The 18,228-nt window shown below is 36.6% G+C and overlaps 1 protein-coding gene across 1 annotated transcript; it reads left to right on the forward strand.

Moving 5' to 3' along the window:
• Nucleotides 1-5,398: 5,398 nt before the first annotated feature.
• Nucleotides 5,399-18,141, forward strand: LOC131326223 (peptidyl-prolyl cis-trans isomerase PASTICCINO1). The gene is made up of 20 exons (XM_058358914.1): nt 5,399-5,701; nt 6,835-6,919; nt 7,379-7,448; nt 7,712-7,809; nt 8,296-8,418; nt 9,067-9,099; nt 9,726-9,784; nt 9,907-9,991; nt 10,197-10,355; nt 11,500-11,557; nt 12,827-12,975; nt 13,487-13,584; nt 13,798-13,867; nt 15,082-15,141; nt 15,564-15,620; nt 16,456-16,524; nt 16,647-16,724; nt 17,129-17,230; nt 17,315-17,386; nt 17,539-18,141. The coding sequence occupies exons 1-20, from the start codon at nt 5,634-5,636 to the stop codon at nt 17,809-17,811; spliced, it is 1,866 nt and encodes a 621-aa protein (XP_058214897.1). The 5' UTR covers nt 5,399-5,633; the 3' UTR covers nt 17,812-18,141.
• The last annotated feature ends 87 nt before the right edge of the window (nt 18,142-18,228 follow it).

Genomic DNA, 18,228 nt, shown 5'->3' on the forward strand with positions numbered 1-18,228 from the left:
GGGCCATGCGTTTCTTTTTGTTGTTGTCTTTTTTCGTTTTGACAGAGGGTAATGAACTTTACTTGGGAGTAAAGAGAATTTTACAACTTATATTAAACACTATATCAACCATGTAGGAATCTGCACGATTACTCAAGGTGAGCGCAATCCCGGACACTTGGTTATAAAAAAAAATAAAAATGAACGACAATCCAAGAAAGAGTCGGGAAGGAAGAAACAACATATTGGAAAGGTTTCCTAATAATAAAAAAAAAGAGTAATTCTTGTATTCGACAAGTTTTGACTCCCTCGCTCTCATTGAGATTACAAGGGTGCTGAGTTGGTTCGGATATATGCGTTACAAAGTTCGAGGGATTTTAACAAGATAAATGCGTTACAAAGTTCGAGGGATTTTAACAACAAAGTTTTCTTATAAAATAAACGATTCAGATCATCAAAATTAAATTCCGCATAGACCTCATAATAATGTAAACTCGCTTTTTCAAGAGGTGAATAAAATAGCACTCGAAGAAAATTGCTTGGAATAGTAATAGGGCACAAATGTTTAAAAAACTTTATGAGTTGTCTCAAGCTCCAGACGCTGCAACAGTCACTAGACACTATAATAGTAGTAATAATAATTAATATAAATGTCCATTGTTAGGTTCGGTTGGTGTTGGATTTTTTTTCTTGGATTTTCCCCTTGACTTTTGTTTAATTGCGAATTGGACACTTTGAATCATACATTGGGAGCAATCCAATAAGTTAAACATGTTGGAGACTGAGTTTTTAAGGTCAATCTTCCTTCAAACTTTGACTAGTTACATTGTAAATAAATTGGGCAGCAGATTTTGCCACTCCTCTGTTTGTTAATGTCACTCCTTTTCTTGTTTTTATTTAGGTGAATTTACTAAAATATCTTTGCATTTTATTAGAAAAATTTACTAAAACAAAACACCCTTGCTGGATGTTTTACCGAATTCACTTCACAAAAACAAGAGGAGAAGTGGGGTAAACAAATAGAGAAGTGGCTCCTCTGTTTGTTAATGTCACTCCCCTTGTTTTTATTTAAGTGAATTTACTAAAATATCTTTACACTTTATTAGAAAAATTTACTAAAACAAAACACCCTTGCTGGGTGTTTTATTGAATTCACTTCACAAAAACAATAGGAGAAGTGGGGTTAACAAATAGAGAAGTGACAAAATCAGATACCATAAATTTACTAATTTATCTAAAAAGTTGATCAAATTTTGTTTTTTTGGGTAGTTACTCTTGTTATTTTCAGAAAGGCCCTCCATTTTGATTTATTTACTTGTACCCTATCATTTGTACTTAGTACTTTCTCTAGCTGTCTTCATGTGGTAGTTAAGTTGTCTTCACATGGAGTCCTGCGTACCATTCCAATTTTGTTTTATACAATGCTCTAATTTGTCTCCATTACTGATTTCAACAAACAATTGAGTACAGTTATTATATTCTGGGTTAATGTTTCCTACAAAAAAAAGAAAGAAAGAAAAAGGGTACAGTTATTCACTTGCCAAGTAGCTTAGAACGTGTTTACGATAACTCTGGATACAGATTTTAGCTTCAGATTCAATTTCTAAAATCTAAAATCAAATATCTCTCATAATTAAATTGACAATTCAATTTCTAAATTTTTTTCGCAATCATTCTAAACTATAAATTAAGCTATATACGATGCTAACCATTTTCCTACTATTTTTTTTTCTTCCAAAATTTATGCCTCTTACACATTTTTTTATATCACGTGCATAACACGTGATTGTTGCTTGTACATTACATCATTTATGATAGTTTCACTTTTGAATTTATTGAATTAATATTACAAAAAAGCCAATATTGGGAGAGTAGACTCACAGTCACAGCAAAAGTGAGATCAAGTGACCACACTTGTCACGATATTTCCTGATTTCGTGCTCCACTTTTAACGTGAAGTCAAGTAAAAAGTGGAACTCCCACCTACAAAAGTACCGGAGTGCCAAAATTAGCCTCCTTTCTGATTTATAATTAACTATAATCTGAGCATCATCCACACGAATTATATCTGCCATTTGTTTCCATAAGAAGAGCTAGCCCTGCTTCGTTCTGTAGCTTTCATGGGCTTCACTAATACCTAAACAAATAACAACCCACTCTCTCTCTCTCTCTCTCTCCACAAATTCCACGGTTGCTCAACTAACAAACAACCCCAAAGTATGGTGGCTGTTAACATCAGAAAGATTATAAAAGCAAAAAGAATATTGCCTATGTTAATAATATCGCCTAGCAAGAATAATTGAGACTTGCATTTATAGTTATCATGATGCATGATGATTTCATGGACGGATGAACCAAAACTTTATAAACGAAGACCAATATAATTTTACGTATGCAAATTTTCATGCGTAAATTCGAATACATATATATGTCCTGAATTGTCTAAATGCATATGGACTCTCCATTATTTTGCGTGAAGCGCATGCATCAGACGATTTCAAACACACCTGTCGTTTATAGTAATATTTGTGATGCATCATGATTATTTCATGGCCGCTAATGAACCAAAGGATTATAAAAGAACAAATTTCCGTGCACATACTTGGAAACAGTTGTGTTCATAGTTTTTTTTTTTTCTTTTGGTAACCGAGGAATAACCCTGCAGTCGAGCCACTATTGGACCCGACTGCGTAATCCAAATCTCGGGGGAGACTAGCACAACAACCCACCGCTATGGCCCCCCACTTAAATCATGATTTGTCTCCAGGGGGAATCGAACCCTGCTATGTTCCAAGCGCAGGTTCGCCCTTACCATGTTGACAACCCATGGATGGGTGTGTTCAGAGTTAGTTCGATGCATATGTGTCTTTCGTTATTTCGTAAAGCCACGTGCATCGGATGATCCCGAACATATCTGTATTTAGATCTTTGTGCACTGACTTTTGTGCTTATAAGATTTTATAAACTTTGAATATATAGAGTTCAAAATTTTGAATATACATTGACACTGGGCGTAGAACATGGCCAGCCTTAAGTATATATGATCAACTCGACAAATCATGGCCAACTAATGTGCTTAAGAAAGATACTTAATAAATTAACTACTACTAGTATTACATAATTGACAGTGAAAGCTCTAGCTTTTTCAAATTATTCCCAGACGAATTGGTTGTTAATTTAAAAGTAATTTTTCTCTAATGATGATGGATCGTCCGCTCCGCAGTGCATGCTAGACAATAAACACATATACGACTCCAGGCGTTTGATATATATGTACTAATGGGCCGGTCGCCATATGAAGTCATGACATCTATCATTCGGAACATTCAAATTTTCTAATGACTATATATCGCTCACTCAGCCGTTGACATGATCATCTTTTGCAATTTGCTGATTTCTTACTAAAACAATGTATGCTCAAAATGTTCAACCATGATGATTGTAGAATTTGAAGTTGACTTAGTAAAGTGGTTTACGATATGTACCTTTTTATTTTCTTTGGTTAATTTCCTTAGGTAAAAAGGGTACATTTGTGAAAAAAGAAAACTACAGTAACAAACATTTCCTTAATTTTGTTACCGTATTTATTCACGCAATTGATTGTTCAGATAGAGTCGTTGGTCTAATGGTTAAGCCTGAGACTTAGAAGTTTGTTTCCTTATTAAGTCTTATGTTCAAAAACCTGCTTTCAACTTCTTTTGAAGTCCGTAAAGAGCTTTGCTCTGATTTTAGTTGGAATCCTTGCAAGGGACCCGGGAATGCTGTAGTGCACCCCCGCAGTGTAGTGTGGTCAATTTGATTGTCCATCTCTGCAATGGACAGTTCGGATTTTCATCCGAACAGTGGACAGCTAGGATTTGTGAGAGCTTGGATTAAATTCAAGCCATCCGTACCGAGATGGATGGTCGGATCGGCCGCACTACACGACTGTGTAGTGCAACAAGTGCACTACAGCCCCTCCCATTCCCTCGCAAGTGAACGATAAGATGGGACCTCTAGGATTAATAGAGACGTGCGTAAGTTATCAAACAACTGTGTTATCAAACACACACACACACACAAAGTACTATCAATGCATCGTTTCGTTTGACTGCTTTGAGTCTCTTTTGGGCCAGCTAAATTGGCTTGTAGTTATATAGTACAAAGTAAGCCCACTTGGTTGTGCTTTTTCGAATTGTGTACGTTTTCACGTTTTGGGCCCTTAGGCCTTAGCCATCAGGTTTGGGCTTCCTCAATGTGACCTACAAGATGCTGTAATTTGGAGAATTTATTTTTAGAAAAAGAATTAGTTAGAGTAGCTGATAGAATTATTATTATTTTATTTTATTTTTATCTTTTTTGGAAAATGTCACCAGAGAAACAAGCAACCTAAGACAAATCTTCAATCAAAATAGACTCTAATTCGGGCTGAATACAACCCATATGAAACAAAAGTTTTCTATTAAGACAATGTTAAGCAATCTAATGTGCCGCTTTGTTGAGAACACGGCTATACCAGATGAACGACAATTGTGTTGACTCCGCCCATCTCTTGATATCCTCTATAGTAGCGGATAAAATGAGATGCTATATTAATTAGCATCAAAATAAAAATGATTCCAATCCAACAGCCAATCATGGTTTAGGAGGACACAATATTTTACTCCCTCCGTTCCAAAATGAGTGACATTTTTGGAAAAGTGTGTCATTTTCAAATGCTTTTATCTTTCAATATGAGTGTTAAAAAATATGCAATATGGATCTTGTTTGATAGATTTTAATTAGTTCTATTAAACAAAGTTTTCAAAATCACATAAAACTTCATAAATCGAAAGATATAAGCATTTTAAAATGGCACGGAATTCCAAAAAGGCCACTCATTTTCGAACGGAGGGAGTATTAAATGTCGAAATCAATAATCATCTCTAATAATGTACCTAATTTCAAAATTAATAGACGTTAACATTAAGAAGGAAACGAATACAGTAGTGACTTTGTTTGGTTGTCCGAAATAATTTTATTTGACAAGTTTGCGTATTTTTTTGTTTTTAGTTTAACAAAAAAATTTATTTTTTGAATAGATGTACTCTACATATATCTAAAAGTAAAAAAATTGATAGAAATTTCTTAAAGATGAAAAAACACGGATGGTGAAACAATTAAAAATTTTGGAAAAAAATATTTCTGAGAGAAAAACCAAACAAATTTCGAAGAGAATATTTCCGAGACGAAAAAACACGACTGTTTTTGCAATAACTTTATTCATTCCCATCCAAACCAATTACTACCTTTTTTTTTTTTTTTTAGTTCGAATTCTCCTGTGATTTGCTTTGTCCCAAGAGAATCCAAAACTTAAAAACAGGAAAAAAAAAAAAAAATCATTCAAAAACAAAAATAAATAAACCATTTTGAAGAAATAAAAATCATACTTAAATAAACCAATATTCCAGCGAGAGCTATCAACGACTCTAGTCATCATCGTCAACCTCTCCCCCACCTAATCTCTGCGTCACCTAATTTTCCACAATTATTAAGTCTTTTAATTTTGCAATTAGGGTTCTCCGCTACTTAGCCGGGACTACCCGATTTTGATCTTTTCTGCTGAATTATACAGAAACCCAAGTTGTTAATTCTCTGGTCAGTGGAATTCTACAGCAGGGGAAGAATTCGTTGCAATGGCTGAAGACCAAGAAACTGAACAAGTGCCTCAGAAGAAGAAGACCGAATCCGATGACGATAAAAGGTTAGTTCTTTCTGTCTGCCTGTATTCTTTCCCACGGTGTTTTACTGTTCATTTGGTGTTTATGGATAGCAAAATTCGGTAATTCTACCGTACTACTACAACGGGAGTCATGTTATACGGCATGGAGTGCTGAGCTACTGAGAAGTAAGATACGGCTATAGGAGGAAGATGTGTGTAACTGAAATGAGAATTTTGGGAGAAATTTGCAGTTCGACTTTGCGAGATAGAATTAGACATGAAAATCTAGATAGAATTAGAAATGAAGATCTTTGCAGAATGGTAAAGGGTAGCACCACTAAAAGATATGATGAGAGAGTTTAGAACAAGGTGGTTTGGTACATCAGCAGATGCAGTACTCAGGGGCGGGGGCTCTAGGATTTTTATCCAGCGGTGACAAAATTTTATAATACGTAAGTGACAAAAAAACCTCTACGCAAAAAATAAACTTTAACTTGGCACGATATATTATACGCAAAAGGAAAATGTACATATAGATTCCAAAGTTTCACAAAAGGATACTGCAACGTAAAGCTTTTAGTATCTGACAATATCCATCGACGATTCTTCATATGTTAAAAACGATAAATGCACATATTGGACTTTCACTAATTTTAGCTCTGCATGAGTGATCCAACGCCGACAATACTTAAAATAATTTAATCTCTATGTATTCATCATCCAAATTTAATTGGACTTCACTTTTTTTTAACTCTGCACAAGTGATCCAGTGCCCCACAATACTAAAGAAAATTTAATTCATATGTAAAAAAATAATTTTTTTCATTGCATTTTTTGAATGCTAGGGGTTTGCTTGAACCCCCTTATATAGTGGTAAAGCCGCCCTTGGCAGTAGTTAGGAAGAGTGATTTGGTTAAGGTAGATGGTAGCACCAAGGGGAGGAATAGACCAGAATTTACTTTGATGCTGTAGTTTGAAAGGATCTAGGTTTGTTGATATTACTGAATACGATGTCTTCAATAGAGCTCAATATAGAAAAGGGATTCATGTAGCTGACCTGAATTGATTGGGACTTGAGGCTTGTTTTGGTGTTATTGGATATTATAAGTTGAAGGTTTATACAAGTTTATGTATTTGTTTGCGCATTTATGTGCTTGAATCTTCTGGATAAGTAGGAGGAAGAAGCTTGTGCCTGGCGGATTGATGAAAGCTGTGATCAGGCCTGGTGGGGGTGATTCAAGTCCCGCCGACGGTGATCAGGTAAGCTATTTTCCATTTTTCTGCTGGAATTATATGTTTGATGATTATTTTCGGTTGATGTGGAGGTTATGTGCGAAACTACTTGGATTTCAAAGATTCAATGATCAAGTTCATACGGATAACAGGATAAGGGAAGTGTTATTCTTCCATAATTCTGTGCAGAATTTAGTATCAGAATGGTATTGCGATGGCAATTTTGAAACTACGAAACTCAGTAACTGGAGTTTCATCTTCAAATGGAAGGTTCACGAACACCCACACATCATGCTTGTTGAAAATTCTGCAATTTCTATGTTTATAGATCATTACTTCTTATTTTCCGCTTTGAATTCTTGTGATTGAATATTTTCTTTTGCATTAGTGAAACAATTTATTGGTGTAATGAAGTGGCTTTATTTGAGGATAGAAGAAAAGAATGTAGTGTTGATTAAGTTGTGTAGTGCTCCTTGTGTTTTGCAGGTCATATTTCATTGCACGGTTCGGACTCTGGACGGAGTGGTTGTGGAGTCCACAAGATCGGGATTGGGAGGTGGGTGTCTCAATCATAGACTTAATATAACAACGTGATTAAGCTAGTTGTAATTCATGGTGGTAGATATCCGAAGATATTGTACTTACGTTGCAGCTTCAGAATTTGGAGGGGCTAAGATACAGTTATTTGGACTTTGGGGTGGGGGGTGGGGTGTTACTATATTGGATTCACCATTTAGAAGTCAGTGTTTGAATTTGCTTATCCATTTCTGAAGTGAAACGATCTTGGATAAACACGTCCCCCTATCTCTCATGTTACAGGCAATGGTACACCGACAAGGCATGTTTTGGGTAAAAGCAAAATGATATTGGGACTGCTAGAAGGAATTCCCACAATGCAGAAGGGTGAAATTGCAATGGTAGAGTTTTTTCCTCCTTTTCTTGGCAAAATTGCTTGTTATTTAGGATGCAAACAGTTTGGATAAAAATATAACTGCATTCCTTGTCTAGTTCATTTTCGGTGATGGGTTATACTGCCCTGCAACTTTTGAAGTCCCATACTTAGTTAGACATGTGCTGATGGAGATTTTGAGACTAGAGGCTGTGATGATTGCTCATCAACTCCCACTGACCAAGGGAACATCTGAGGCCAAAATCATTTCTTTCTGGAATGGAACAAAAAAGCAGAGGAACACAATTCTTTCATAATCACCATAGCAGTTTTGTATAAGTTTTTTCCATAGAAAAACTGCTATAGTAAATTCTTAACTAATTAAATCCTTGTATTTTCAACATGTGCTTTCAGACACAGTTAGGTCAAAGGGACTAAATTCAGGAATAATGCATATGTTCCATGGGATCTCTCAATGCAGATTTTAACTTTTCACTGGTACCTGTTGTTTCAGTTCAAGATGAAACCTGAACTGCACTATGGCGAGGAGGATTGTCCCCTTTCAGTTTCTGACAGCTTTCCAGTGGATGCTGAACTTCATTTTGAGATTGAGATGATTGATTTTTCTAAAGTCAAGGCAAGACTGTTGTCTTCTTATTTTCGTCTTAACAGTAGAATTTCAATCTTTTAATGACCATAAACCACCCTTATGTATCTAAACCTAAAGGCTGATGGCTGGGATCCCCAATTCTGTTTATCGACGATTTTATGACGATAAAGCAGGACATTTCTTGCTTCAAGTGGAGTTTCTTCTGCTATTATGTGTTTTTTCTCCTCAATTACGCTTGCTTAGAAAGTGTCTTGTCGTCCTCCGGTTGGTTCAGTTTCATTACATTTTTCTTATTGCTTTTGCATGTGAAGGTTAAACTTCACTGGGACTTATTTGCATGTTGGGTTTACCTTTGTTGTCATGCTTGAGAGTGCACAATGAGCTTAGCTTGTGAGATGAACTCATAAAAATTTCACTCTGTAATCGTTTACTGCATAAACTCTTTCTGGTTTTTAGAGGAGCACAGTTTGCTTTCTTAAATATTTTAATCAAAGATTTTCATCTTTGTGCTAATCTTCATAACTAGAGTCTGATTATGTACGACCATGTATTTATAGCCCTTCTGTTGAAAGACTGCACACAACTATCCTCACCCATTGGTTCCTTCCCTTTACAGAGTCATGGAATTTTATTAGAGTATGTTTTTAGCTCATTTTGTAATTCATGTTTTCTCAGGTCATCAGTGAAGATCTGGGAGTTGTGAAGAAGGTAATATGATGCTTTATTCAATTTCCTAACTTAGGGGTGAAGAAAGTTGTTATAGGTATGTGAGATCTACATAGTTGAAATATTTATTTGTTGGATGATTAAATAATTCAGCATGGGACTTCCCTAAGATAATACAGTATGGGTAAACTAAAGTGAAGAGTCTATGGGTTATTACTTAAGGAAAATCAACTCAATTGTTTGTCTGCTAGATCTGGATGTTAAATAAAACTTTTAGGTTTTCTGTGACATAGGCCTGTTTTGGGGCACTGTTGCCACTTGCATGCGTGTCTTGGTTTCTTCTCTCTATCTATCTCTGTATTCCCCTCACTCATATTGATTGGGCTGGGAGTGGTTTTGATGATGCCTTTGGGATTTTAGTATCCATCTTCCTGGACGCATTTTTTATTCTCACTATTCCTAAACTTCACTTCTTATTTCCTTTTAGAAGCTTTGAAATGCATATGGTAATCAAATCAGCTGCATTTGTAAACAGATAGATTGTTGAGAACGTGCTAATGAATTGGAGATCGTGTTAGAGTGATTTATGGCCTAAATTCAAAATGATATTGGTTCACTGTTTCATTTTCAGTGTTGTACGGTAAACATATCTCCATTCATTTGGATAGGTAACAGATGAAGGGCAGGGTTGGGAATCACCGAGAGAACCTTATGAAGTAAAAGCTTGGTAGAAACGCTTTCTTTCCCCATATCCTTTTTACATTTTTCACTGGTTGTATTTGACCTCGTCGACAATGTTGGATTCCACCATATATTATTGAGCTTTTAATTATTTATTTTGGTTTCCAGGATTTCTGCAAAGGCAGGGGATGAGAAATTGATTCTGTCACATACTCAAGGAGAACCGGTTTGCTTTACTTTTGGAAACTCTGAGGTTGGTTCTGTTTCTTCTATATTTCTTCCTTTTACTGCATTACTGGCCCACTTAATCTGCTTCCACAAAGGAGTCTCTTCCTAATTCCTCGGAGAGCAAAATTAAATTTGTGGACGGTCATAGTTAAGCAAGTTTATTTATGTGGGACCCGTGGAGTATACACACTTACCTTCGATTAACCATTGCCTTCATTGGTGCATGGTAGGTACCGAAAGGTCTTGAGATGGGAATTGGAACAATGTCACGTGGAGAGAAGGCTGTAATTTACGTTTCCAAGCATTACTTAACCAAGTCCCCTTTCATGCCTATGGTAGATGGTCTTGAAGAAGTTCATTTTGAAGTGGAGCTGGTTCATTTTATTCAGGTTAGACCCAATTTTGGGCTGTATGAAGTTCTTAGTTGATTCTGGTTCATTTATTTCTATTAGTTCGGCTAACTATGTGTACTTGTACGGTGAGCTTATTTTCATTTATCTTGTATGAGTAATTTTTCAGATGATAAAAAAGCATTTTACATGCCATAGTTGCTTTTTACTTGTTGGTTCATGAGAGAGAAGAAAGAAGTTTCTTCTTTATTCAAATGGGGCACTTGAACCATAGCAATACCAGATCAGGTGCTCCTTTTAGAATGCAACTAAACATTCAATTTGTTGCATTTCTCTTGGTTTATTAGGTAATGAAAATGAGCATACAAGAAAATATGCACAAGAAGGTGAATTTGACTAGAAATGATTCACAAACCAATGGTCTCATGGGGTTCAATCTTTCTAGAAGTTGACGTGTGTGTGTTTGTGTGGTGGCTGTGTGGTTCTCTAGGAATTTGTTTTCGATCTCGATAAGATGTGGACATTTTGGCATCAGCTAAGAAAGAAAGATAAGGGAAGACATATTCCAAGGGAATGAATGTGGTCTTAATAGTTCATCAATGACTAATATGAATGTGGGTTTTCATGTTGTGATATTCTTTGAGTAACTTGCAATCATGACTACACAAAAGTTTTGTTTGTCATCTGTTGATCATACTTAGATGAGACGAGTAGTCATTTTTTCGAAACGCATATTATCTTCAAGCTTGGTCATCATATATATGGTGCCTCTGTCTCTACATTCTAATGTCCAAACTGATGGTGCTCTTTGCTTCTCCTATGTGGTGTTGCTAAGACGATTTTATCAGTGGGCTTATACCATATGCTTCTGTGTTCTGTAATAAGCTACACAATAGCTTAAGCAAGCCTTTGCTAATGATCAATTTGGTTATAGTTATGCAACACACTATGTCTGTGACTCTAGCTCTACCGATGGCTTACTCCTTATCACTGTAGTGGCACTGCTTAGGCTTGCTAGGGCATTCCTGACTTCTACTCGTTCTCCCTTTTACTGCACTTCACCGCACTTGAAAGAGTGATCCATTTATATGTCCATATACTTCCTGCCCCCTTTATTCACTGTCTTTTTAATTGAGATTCAAGTTTCTCTTATTGACATTTACCTGGTTGCTCTCATTCACAGGTGCGGGATATGCTTGGAGATGGGCGTCTAATAAAACGGCGTGTCCGTGATGGAAGAGGTTTCAATTATACTTTTAAGCTTAAACTTGACTATTATGTGGATAGTGTAAGTAAGTAGAACTTAGAAAAAGGTTAAACCCCTAAAGAAGAATGTGACACGACTCCGTACTTGTTCAGGCATGATTATTGTTCTTATGATTATAATGTAATAGTAATTGGGTTTAATTAGACATGGTTCTGACTGTTAACTATTAAGCGTTTCCAATACCCATTTCAAAATGTGGGTTATTTTGGAATACCACTTAAGTTATTGGTTAAGTATGATCATTTTATGAAGTTGTGCACCAAAGACAGTTTTTTGGCTTTCTGTTTCGTTATAATACTATTGGGCCATGCCAGGCACCTGGTTTCATGCCAATTGCCATAGTAATACTTGCTTCTCAATGCTCTGGGTGTTCAATGTAGTGGGCAGTTGATATTAGTGTTCTAAAACAAGGAATTAATCGGCGATTAATAGCCTATTAATTGCTGGCAGGGCCTATCCGATTAGGTCCGACTAATGATTAATTGCCGATTACTAATAAATATGCACCTATTAATCCAATTAACCGCTCGAAGGTGGCCGACCGCCCGACTAATGCCTAGTGACTTTTAGAACATTGGTTGATATAGTTTGTCTTGAACCATATCCTCATGTTCACGTCTCAACATGATTTTAGATTCATATTGTAAAAGAAAACTGGATTTGAAAAGATTAAATGGTTTGTTTGCGATGCACTAGGCATGAACTTGTTGAAAACTTTATTGTCATTGTGCCGCTTCCAGATGTTATTGTGCTGTTTTACTTTTACCCACGACCAAAAGAGAGGCTAGAATAAGTTAAATAATAACTTAGGGGCGATGGAAATTGAGAGCAGGCTAGTCAAAAGTTTCGTTTCATACTGTCGATGATATTCTCTATAGCATTTTCTTGTTTTAAAAATTTTGTATAACGTATAACCACAAGTTCACTGACATCAAGGAACTGACTTTGGAGGCTTTTTTTTTGTTTATTTATGGTACATGAAGATAATGTACAAAAAGTATATCTCAGTCAATAATTTCCCTTCTTTTTGTTTATTGGTCAACGAAAGCACGTCTTGTGGACCAACTTAATTCAATTACGATATCGCTTGTCTGTAAGTGACCGCTTCTGGCAGGCAATATATGCTTACCATTACTGAGCTATAAAATATGTACCAAAACTTCCATTAGTTTTTTCCACCTTCTCTTGATTAATTATATCTGGGTACTTGATTCCTAATGCTTTTCATTCTCTGAAATTATAGGTGATTTTCCTATGGATTGCCCTCTTCATGACAGTCTATTGCGCGTCCATTACAAGGGTATGCTTCTTAATGAAGGAAAGACTGTATTCTATGATACAAGAGTCGATAACGATGGCCAGCCTTTGGAATTCAGTTCTGGAGAAGGGCTTGTAAGTTGTACATTTTGTGAAGGAAAATGAATTGTGCTTGTGATTTCATGGTTATGGTCGAAATTAGAGCTGATTAATTTGTCAGACTAAAAGTGGTGAAGCAACATGAACCAGTGGCAGATCTCTGTGTTGATAATAGAGTACCAAGTTTTGATTATAAATCTTGAAAATATCCACCTTTTTTTGTTGTGGTAATTCTTGTTTTCTTTTTTTGTTGTTAGAGTATATCCAAATTTCTACCTTTTCAGACAGAGAAAGTTGATTGCAGACTCATGTCGTTTTTTGTGTGTGTGTGTGTGTTGTGGGGGGGGGGGGGGGGGGGGGGGGGGGTTGTGTTCAGACAGAGAAAGTTGATTGCAGACTCATGTTGTTTTTTTTTGTGTGTGTGTGTGTGTTGTGGGGGGGGGGGGGGGGGGGGGGGGGTGTGTGTGGGGGCGGGTTGGGTTGGTGTGGTGTGGGCAAAGAGTTCTTCTAGACCTAATGTTGGAGGGACTTTTCCTTTGTGTGATAGGTGCCTGAAGGACTTGAGATGTGTGTTCGTTTGATGTTGCCCGGAGAGATATCTCTTGTGACGTGCCCTCCTGATTATGCGTATGACAAATTTGCAAGGTTAACATTTCCAATCTAGTTTTTCCTTATATTCTGTCCAGGTGTTGCATGTATAAGTTGTGGGTTCATGAAGTAGACTGCATGATGATACCTATCACCTTCACCTTCACCTTGACCGCCGCCATCATTTGTCTTTTTATTATTATTTTTCCATCATCTTCATTGTTGCTTAACTAATTCCACGATATGTTCTTGTTTCTTTTTGAATGACAGGCCTGCCATTGTTCCAGAAGGTGCTCATGTTCAATGGGAGATAGAACTTCTTGGTTTTGAGATGCCTAAGGTAGTCTTACTAATCCTGATTGAGTTTGCCAGGAGAAAATGGCTAAAAACAATACTGTGGGTTTCAAGTTTAAGATCTTTTAATAGCTGGCAATGGTGCTTGTATTCTGTAGCTATTAGAATTGTTCGGAAAAAAACTTTCCAATTTAGTTAGATAACTGTAAGCTAATTGTGTTGTTGGTTCATCGGTTGTATGCTTCATCTGTGATTAAGAGCGCATAACTCACTATCGAACTTAGATCTAAGTCGTGTTCTGAAGTTACTTGATTTCTCTTATCTCAGTCATATGGCTTTTGCTGATCACATCTCCAACTTATGGGGATCTTAACAATCATATTGCTGTGTTCTTAGTCCATTATCGTGGTTGCTAGATTTGGTACAGCTCGTGTTTCCTATCATAGAGTGATGATACTCATGTTTGTGCAAAAGAGAAACACTAAGGAATATCTTTCCGCAACTGTCAGACCAAGTTTAATTGACGTGGGATGATATGAGATTTTCATGCCTCAAATTTATTGAGCTGTTCAAGTTTTCTACGTGGATTGGAAGGAAAGGTCTTGATTTTTATTTAATATTGCGGGGTTGCTCTTGCAATTCCATATTAGGTTTATCGTCATCAGAAACTACATGGTTTTCTAAATACCTTAGTCTCTTGCCTTCAGATTTTCTTTGGCTCTTAAGTATTTGAAACTTTTATACAGGAGAATCTTCACACACAAAAAAAAAAAAAAAAAAAAGAGAGAAAGAGAGAAAAAGTTCTTTAAATTTACAACCAGGAAAAAAGAAACTATTGCTAGTGTTTCTTCTCTAGCCTTGTAAATTTTTTATTGCTCTCGTTGTTCTTTAGAAACTATAGATTTCCCCCCCTTCTACATGTTGTTTGGCTGTTAAGTTCCCTTGAAAGTATGCTTTAAGAAAGAGTTATGGGTTTTGAAGTTTCTGGCTGTTTTAACCATATGGTACTTAAATATGTTGCCGGTCCCCTTATTTGTTTAATCATCTCTTTTTGGATTGTAATGAAGGGCCAAAGTTGAATTCCCCCCGATAGGACACATCTAGTCTTGTTGTCTTTTCATGTGGTTCTCTTGATGCAGTTATTGTCTTTTAATATTGCAATTGTAGATATTCATTTTGCACTACGGACATCCTCTTCTCCGTTTTTTAACATCAGCGCACCAAACTACGTGGTTGTGTGTAATCTAATTCTTGTTGCAGGACTGGGAAGGTTTCAACTTCAGAGAGATAATGGCGGACGTTGAGAAGATCAAAGGCACGGTAACTGGCCACTACCGATAATAAAACCTTAGACACTGTTTTATATTAGTGCTTTTCCGATTGTCTTTTTACAAATGTCCTATTACCTGAGGAAAATTTATTGTGCAATTGTTCTTGTGTTTGAGAGAGAGAGAGCAACTACAATTGCCATTTTCATGTAAATTTTTTTTTTGGAGAGAGAGCGCAATTACAATTGCCATTTTCATGTAATTTTTTTTTTTTTGGAGAGAGCGCAATTACAATTGCCATTTTCATGTAATTTTTGCCCCATGGTTGGGGATTGGCTTAATGTAGTCCACCACATCCAGTGCAGTAGTCTTTCTAACCTGGCACCATCTAGTAGGTTTATGTTATGCATCCATGAGCGACTCATCTATATTGGTTAGATTGGAATCTCATCAACCTGTTGTTTCCATTTCCAGGGGAACAGGCTCTTCAAAGAAGGAAAGTATGAACTTGCCAGGGCAAAGTATGAGAAGGCAAGTATTAACTTCTTTTTCCTCATTTTCACCGTTTCTTTCTTTTGTTGGGCAGCTGTCTGTTCTATCTAATGATTATTGGTGCAGTTGGGATTGTACATTTGTTTTTGTGCGAACTGTTCCCTAAGCAAAATACTGTGGTCCTTATATTGTAAAAGTTGGAAGTTCTTTTGATCGGCAGTTATGAAAGTAGGAAGTTTGTTCACATACTATTTTATTTACGCTGTAATCCCACGGCTCTTAGCAACTTGAGGTATCCAGGGCTCAATAAGCAGCTAGAGATTGCTAACTGAAGTTTGTATTGTTTGTGTTGGAGATGTTTCATTGGAAACCATTTGCCTAAAGGCATGCGGTTTGATGTTCCAGTTGCTACTCCTGGAGGGGCACAAGGGTCCGTGTCGATAGATGTGGATTTCTTTGTGGCTATTGCTTTTCGACTGATCTGTCTGTTCCCAACTGAATTGATTTGAGATTTCTATTAAATGAGAATAGCTCAAATTTAGATCTGACAGTCTACATTTGAATTCCGATGCTGATATGAGAGCCTTACCCTAGATCGGAATGACTATGTGATAGGAGTGATTTGAAATCCTTAATGTAAGGTATTTTCACAGGCCGCTATAGCTAAACATTTTATATCTGGGGAAATTGAATGTTTTATTCTGTTTGAAACTAACATCCATCCCAATGGAATCTAAGACAATTTTCTTATTTACACGACCTTCTATAGGTTCCTGAAAATCTGTTGCTTGTAAAATGACGATGCAGATTCCTCTTTTGGAATTAGGTGCAACTGAGGTTGCCCGGGGATAAAACTGTGTTAATTTCTGTACAGGTTCTTCGGGAATTTAATCATGTTCATCCACAAGATGATGACGAAGGGAAAGAGTTCGCAGATACAAGAGTAAGTGTATTTGTAAAGTGAGATACTATTTCACATTCTCTTACTATTAACAACGTTTCTTAATGTCGAATAGAATCTTTTTCCTTTGATTAATTGACCTTTGTTCTTTTGAATGGGTGAAGAATCTATTACACCTAAATGTGGCTGCATGCTATCTCAAGATGGGAGAATGCAGAAAGTCCATTGAAGCATGCAATAAGGTAGAGTAATTCTGACAAAATTATAATCACCTGCTCTGTTCGATTCACTACAAGAGGGATTTCCTCATGTTCGTTTTTGCTTGAGATGTGCATTCTATGAGTGCAGTGATATGGTCTTACGTTGAACTTCACGAATGATAAACAGTGGACAATTGGACTATTTCTCTTATACCTTCTATTAGATAATAGTTACCAAATGAACATGCACAACCAGCATATAAGGAACATTTGGTTCACTCCTTTTTTTTTTTTCAATCAAAGAATGAAACTTCCTAGTGACATGAGATATTAGTCCACATTTTTGTCCGGTCATCAGTATATGAAAAAAAGTAAGCAGTTGCAGTTGCCAAGCTATATTTCTGAACATGGATTTTGATATACGTTTCGAATGGAATATTTGACAGGTATTAGATGGAAATCCTGTTCATGTTAAAGCTCTTTATCGTCGTGGAATGGCCTACATGTCAGCCGGAGATTTTGAGGAAGCAAGGAATGATTTTAACAAGGTAACATCATTTTAGTGCTGATGGTTTAATAGCGAATTGGGTGGATACCAAACATGGTTCTAAGTTGATTCTGGGTGATCATAGATGATGAGCATTGACAAGTCATCTGAGCCAAATGCTAAGGCGGCACTTCTGAAACTGAAACAAAAAGAACAGGTAGGGTTCCACCACACTGGATTTTCACTTCTCCATTTAGGATGAGGTGGAAGAACTTTGTGAATATCACCTCATATTTGTGTGTGTGTGTGTGTGTGTGTGTGTGTGTGTTTCTAAATAGGAATTCTTATTGGACTTCACCTGACAAACAGGAAATTGAGAGGAAGGCCCGGAAACAGTTTAAAGGACTGTTTGACAAGAGGCCAGGGGAAATTGCTGAAGTTGGAGCGATTGACAAGGAAGAAGATGAGGTTTCGGGAGAAAATCATGAGAGTGGTGATTCAAAGGATCTAGATGGGGATAACGAGGAAGATCACGTGGCTGCAGATGCTCCACCTCCTCGAAGGAGTTTCTTCTCCCATTTGTGGCCCACTGGTAGAAGAGTATTCAGAGCGATCGGGGTTGAACGATGTTCAATCCTATGAGTAGTATATGATAGATTATGTCGGAAACGAACGCTCCTAACACTTGAAATTAGCTGCTGATAAAAGAACACTTGAAATTAGCCAATTGTTTTGATTTAGACTAATCTGTGGTGTTTAAATCAGATTAATTTGTCAAGGAGAAGCCCTTCAAGGATACAGAACACACACTCTGAGAGAGAGAGAGAGAGAGAGAGAGAGAGAGAGAGAGAGAGCTGCTGCCGGTGTTCTCCATTCGGCCCTTCATCGCTTGTGTAATAAAACGTTTTTCATTGTTGTAGTAATATATTTTTAACTTATTAATGAGTAATTAAAGTATAAATTCGGTAGAAACATTTACTTCTTCCCATGGAGTCGTTCTTAATAACGATCAAATCAGCAAACATTAACGAGATTTTGAATATCTGATACTGTTATTTA

This window comes from Rhododendron vialii, chromosome 5a, assembly GCF_030253575.1.
Source record: "Rhododendron vialii isolate Sample 1 chromosome 5a, ASM3025357v1".
Taxonomy (NCBI): domain Eukaryota; kingdom Viridiplantae; phylum Streptophyta; class Magnoliopsida; order Ericales; family Ericaceae; genus Rhododendron; species Rhododendron vialii.